Source organism: Tripterygium wilfordii, chromosome 8 (assembly GCF_013401445.1).
Source record: "Tripterygium wilfordii isolate XIE 37 chromosome 8, ASM1340144v1, whole genome shotgun sequence".
Classification (NCBI taxonomy): Eukaryota; Viridiplantae; Streptophyta; class Magnoliopsida; order Celastrales; family Celastraceae; genus Tripterygium; species Tripterygium wilfordii.
The window spans coordinates 3,076,070-3,082,105 of record NC_052239.1 but is presented as its reverse complement, the minus strand read 5'-3'; the positions used below and the strand labels follow the sequence as shown (position 1 = coordinate 3,082,105).

Sequence of the window (6,036 nt, the reverse complement as noted above, 5' to 3'; positions counted from 1 at the left end):
CTTCTGCAAGATAGATAAGTGTAAAAAAAAAAAAAAAAAGAGAGAGGCAAAAGAGAGAGGTAGAAAAATTGTCAGCTCACATCATGAATGGCGTACTCTTAAAAAAGGCAAAGCTACCTGAGGTGAAAGATTGGAATGGGATGGAATGTCAAATATGTTGTCCCAAAGTTTTGTTAATTTTTGTATGAGAGGCAAAGTAATGGAGTCTATAATTTGATATCTAAGGAATTATATCGAACGGTCAAATTAGTCATAAAACTTTTTCTTTTTCTTTTTATCAATGGTAAAAAAATGTTGCCACGTCACCATCTTCCCTCACCTATGCATTTTTTACTTTATTTTAAAATTTAAAATTCAAGGGGTTAAAATTGAAGGGGAATTGTGGAGTCCCGAATCGCAACTCAAGAACAACTCATCCTTGACTTTGTGTTTGTCAATATATTTGTTTCAAAGTTGAATTTAATAGTCTTTAATGGCAATTTTATTGGACTAATTTGTTGTATAAAGTCATTAGCAATTATGGGAAAGTATCATGTTTGTCCTTCAAAAAGTTTTGGCGTCGGAAAAACCTTATTTGGTATTTGAGTTGGCATAATTTGTACATAGTGAAATATATGTAATAATATACTTAGCACAGAAAATACACGTATGACAAATGAGAATAAATAACATACATGTAATGATAGTTGAGAAAAAATAACCTTAATCCCTCAAGTCTTCCACACCTTCAATTGATGAGGAGTTTTCAAGAATTGGATAAGCATGCAACCATGGAAGTATTGTGAATTGTGAAAAGTTCTTATGAATTCTCTTGATTTGCTCTGCCAAAACTAGAGTCTAAAATCATCTTGCGACCAAACCTCTTATGCTTAAGCTGGGAGATATGTCTTCACCATTCATGTCAGTTTCAAAGAATTACCCATTGTTGTTGGTTTATTATGGTGTATTAGTTCTCTATGTTCTACAATTACTTTTCGCTTAATTGAATGACGAAAAGTGCCACACTTGCATAGATTAAGGACATGTTATTAACGTTAATTTAAAGTTTGTCACAAAATAATTTCTCTATAGGTCACATAGATGCCACACATGATTTTTTCGGTCAGTTTCTCATTTGAGAGACGAAAAATGTACATTCTCATAGTTGAAATATAAAATCAAAGAAAAAAAATTGAGTATATAGTTGAGATACAAAAAATTATATTTTGTCTATAATTTAAATTGGCCAGCTTGCCATGTGTAGTGGTCTTTATTTATTTATATTTATATTTTCTGTTGCTGGTAAAGCCAAAAGAGAGAAATTATTAAATTTCCATTCAACGGTCGTTTTGCCGTTTTGCGGTTTTGCGTCACTGGCTGTCGCTCTCTCCCTCAGGGGGAAACCAGTAGGAGTAGCAGCCATGGATTTCAGTCGCCTGCAAGAGGCTTTAGCCTCCAAATCGTACGCCAAGGTCGCTACTATCTGTGATGGCCTAATGCTTCAGGCAATTCCTCCTGCTCTTTCCTTCTTTTCTGGTTTTAGCTTTTCTGTATTAATGTTGAGACAAAATCAATGAAATTATGAAACTTATTTTTCGTCAGTTTTTGACGGTAGTCGTACCAAACCCAAATAGAAACCCCAATTTCTCCTTCTTCTTATCGTCTTTGAAGCAGGTCGCAGCAGAGGGTGTCGCGTTTCAGGATGAATGGCCGTACGCGATTCACCTTCTGGGCCACATTTATGCTGATGATATGTAAGTCATATTTATAAATTATTAATGACCCCTCTGTTTGGTATCTGGGAAAGCTGGAGGGAAGATAGGAAAAATCTAATTGATAATTGGATTTTTGGTTGTATTCATTATTAGAGTGCTTTTCCATTCTCGCATCTTGAGTTTGTTATATTAGTTTTCTCTGGCCTTTTCCACTTCAATCAAGCGGCGGGTCAGGGGTTTTGAACTTTGTCCTTTTGCTATTTTTTGGGGTTTGCTGTTTTGCATGTTAGGGCTTGAGGATTTTTTATGATTTCGGGTGTTTTGGTGATTGTGGATTTTGCAGTTAATGGTTTGGGAGTTTAGAATTTGGAATATCTCTGGAATTTCATTAATCAGCAATTATTTTGATACTTGGAGTGTGATCTTGCAGCAACAGTGCACGGTTCCTCTGGAAATCAATACCTTCAGCCATAAAAGAGGCCCAACAAGAAGTGGTTGCGGCTTGGAGAATTGGTCAGAGGTTATGGACACGGGATTATGCTGGCGTGTATGAGGCTATTCATGGGTTTAGTTGGAATCCAGAAGTTCAGGGGCTTGTTGCTGCATTCGCAGGTAAGTTTTATGAATCTGTTACTGCTTTTAAATACTCTATTTAATATTTATTTATGTAATATCTTTAGCTTATTGATGTGACATAGTGAAGTAATCTATTGGTTCACATAATGGACAAATGATGAACAATGTTCAAACTTCAAAGCTGAGAAGTTATTTTTTCTTCAACTGTGCAATTGCTAATTTCAAAGCTCTTTTGTTACTCGGGTTGCAACCCTTCTGTGCTGCTTTAATTGTTAACAGCTCCCACCCCCCCGTTTTTTTCTGCTAGTTTACGGCATTGTTGAAGTTTTTAGATATGTAACTCGTTATATGGTTGCTTTATTAGAATAAACTATTTGATAAGGAAGCTGTAGGCTTCAGGAATCGAAGGGCTTTGAACAGTTTAATTGAAATAGTCAAGTTTGGAATGGATTAATGTGTGTCGTAACATGGATTTTGAGTAACTGAAGGGACTTGGGCCGCTTGTTTATGTCTATGGCTAGGCCTGTAAGTTATTATCGATGCATTCTGAAACAAATATGCTGTAGTTGAAGTAAACCAATGTTCGTGTCTAAAATGTATTCTTGGTAGGAAGGATTAATGACCTTCTATAAATGTAGCCAGTAACTTGGGAGCTAAATGAAGCAACTTTGTTCTACTCACCTTTTCTTTTCTCTTTCTTAATGGTGGCCCATGTTGGAAGTTACATACATTTGTGGATATTTTTCTTGGAGTCAAGAGTGATGTTATTTCTGGATGACATTTCCAATATAGAATTGTCCTTCTATCCTTTTGGGCATGTTTCAATTTACAATAATTGAATTCAATATATGCTTTGGGTTTAGCCTTCTAATGGTTGAAGATGCAGTACATGTGGAGGTCTGTATTGTGCATCTATTGTTCATCACTTCATCAATAGCTTATTTAATTAGGGGTATCCTATTTGGGAACTTCATGGTCAAAACTGTAGGAATGGTTGGTTATGCAAGATGCTTCTTTGAAACACGGAGCTGTTTTTGTTGATCATTTATGGTTTTCCCTCTTAATAATCTGTCTTTTTTCGAAGTTGTAAAAAGCCCTGGATTAACAGATGTGTAATATCTTGAGCGGCCACTTCTTGCATTATGCTACTGGAAGGATTGTGTCTATTTTTTTTTTCCTTTCTATCTGCTGATTATTTGAATAGCCAACCCCAAACGTTTGGGATAAAGGCTCGGATGATGATATGTTGATTATTTGAAAAGCACTCATGGTTCGAATGAGTGCATAAGAGTGTCCCTTTCCGTTGGCATGATCAGTGGCTGCAATGTTTGTATTCAACATCTTTCTCTTTTATTTCAGATGTCTGGAATATGGCTAATGAAAGGATTGAAATCTCTAAATGTACTTATATTATTATCATGCGTGCTCTCTGAAGTATGTGGCCCATCGCCCTTCATGCAGTGCTTTACACCAAGAGGATGTTTCAGCTATTGCTGTCTGCTTATTCAACAATAAGCATTCAAGACACTGCTCTCTTTCTGGGAATGAACGAGGATGACACTATGAATTGTAAGATTTTTCAACTCATTGGACCTAAATATTATAGTGGCCCTTAAATTGGATATTGAATAGTTTTCTTTGTCGAGTTAATTTCTTGGTTGAGCATTTTAATTTATTTCATCCTCTAATTGTTATATTCTTGCTTCACCTCAGAGTCAGATGATTGTCGAAGATGACATTATTACTTGGCGAGAGCTTTACTTTTGTTGTGTGCAAACTTGCATAATTTTCCCCCTGACCTGTGTGCTTTGATGATGTAAATATATGCATAAATTGAAATGAAGTTATTTTTAAAAGGAAATACAAAGTTTGTTGAGCTAGAGACCCCGTGGGGTGTGGCCCATATACAATCAAGGATCACATGAATTGCATCCTGCAAACTTTCATCTAGAAATCTGTCTGCAATACCAAGTACAGAGGTTATACAACCATCCCTCTTTAAGGAGCCGCGTAGTATGTTAATCTTCTTCAAAAGCTGTTTTGTTGCGTTCCTACAATCATGACTAACGGCATAGAAAGAACTCTTGATCTTCCTCTCCTCGCTTCCTTGAAATTCTTAGCATTCAGCACCTCCTCCAATAATCTGGCTACCACCCCAAGGCACCCAATATTTGTAGCACTCACTAAATTTAGCCACTTTGATTGCAATTTGCAACATATCTTATAAAACTTCATTTCTTTGCATTAGAGAACATGTACTAGAAATAGCAGTTCCTCGTACAGTTGTCAAGAGTTAGTATTCTTTTCCAAACCGCCTCTTGCTCGGTTAAAAGCTAGCTAAACTTTGTTCGGTTCGTTGTCTTTTGACAGATCTGCATGTGGTCTTGTGAATTAAAGTTGTGATAATTTCTTCCACTACGTGTTCCTGCAATTGTTGCCAATGAGATTTTGGTTTGACATATGCAGATGTAGTACAGCAAGGTTGGACTTTGGATCCCTCTTCTGGAATGCTAACTGTGAAGAAGCAGGCTGTTGTGAGTGAGCAGAAACTGGATCCCAGTAAACTTCAGCGCTTGACGGAATATGTCTTCCTACTTGAACATTGAACATACTTGAAAAATTGGATTTGTGAAAAATCTTTTTTGCATAGGTGTTTTACTCAGATACTCGTCGGGACGGTGATTTGTGATTATTATTTTTCCCTGTGAAGATTTTGATGCATATGCCATGATGGATAGAAAAAACTAGAACTGCCAAAGATTTGAGGAATAAGAAGAGACACTGAGTAAGGAATTGATTACAGCGAAAGTTATAACACCAAATCACAGGTTTTAATTCTTCAGTGATCATATATATATATATATACGTATATACACAATCTGGGCATTGATGATTGCTATCAAGAGCACCTCATCCTCTTAGCCTGTACTACCAAAGGGTCGGTGGATCGGTAGATATGATTGATGGAGCGAAACCTCCTTTTCTTGCGCTTTAGATACTCTTTTTCTTCATCTCCAGCATCACAAGATATAATTTTGTCTTTCCTTTCGTTTTGTTTATCACCATCACCATCCTTGCTGCTATTGAAATCATGGTGAAGTAGGGTGAGTTGCAAAACCAGATCCATCTCCAAGTCTGAGAAATTCATCTTCTTCTGAAGTTTCTGGTACTTGGACGCCATTTTTGATTGGGAAATTAAGCCAGCAGAACAGAAGAGAAAAGGAGGCGTTGTTGTTTATATATATATCACATAAGGATATAATGTGTGTGTATATATATATATATATATACGATAATTTTCTTATGTGGACACCACAAAATATATTAACTTATGCACCTCAATCTCACCATTGATTTTAAATATATGGGACCCAAAGTAGTGGATCACACTTGTCATTTCACTTTTGAAAACACTTAAAAAGTGGAGTGCTCAAGTTTTTAAGTTGTGGACATCCACATAAGAGAATTTCTGTATATGTATATATATATATCATATAAGGATATAATGATATAATGTAAGGGTATAAAATAAGGATTTATGTTTACACCATTGATTTGAAACATGTGAGACCCACTTGTCATCTCATTCATCCACATCATTAAAATGTAACTCTTATTTTACACCTTTTCACGCTATATATATATATATATATATTAGCGTATACGTTGTAATTAGGTGATCCATGGCGGCAAAGATCTGGGCTTGGCTGTCACTTTGAAGTTTGAAAACAGCATCTATGTTGTTCTTATCTGAGTGCTTTGTAAT

At 36.0% G+C, this 6,036-nt stretch overlaps 1 protein-coding gene across 1 annotated transcript; it reads left to right on the top strand.

The window, feature by feature from the left end:
* Positions 1–1,330: 1,330 nt before the first annotated feature.
* On the top strand, positions 1,331–5,092 carry LOC120003700 (COP9 signalosome complex subunit 8-like). Its single transcript, XM_038852736.1, has 5 exons — positions 1,331–1,484; positions 1,654–1,733; positions 2,125–2,306; positions 3,732–3,839; positions 4,737–5,092. Exons 1-5 carry the CDS (start codon positions 1,401–1,403, stop codon positions 4,874–4,876), a joined length of 594 nt encoding a protein of 197 aa, XP_038708664.1. The 5' UTR covers positions 1,331–1,400; the 3' UTR covers positions 4,877–5,092.
* The last annotated feature ends 944 nt before the right edge of the window (positions 5,093–6,036 follow it).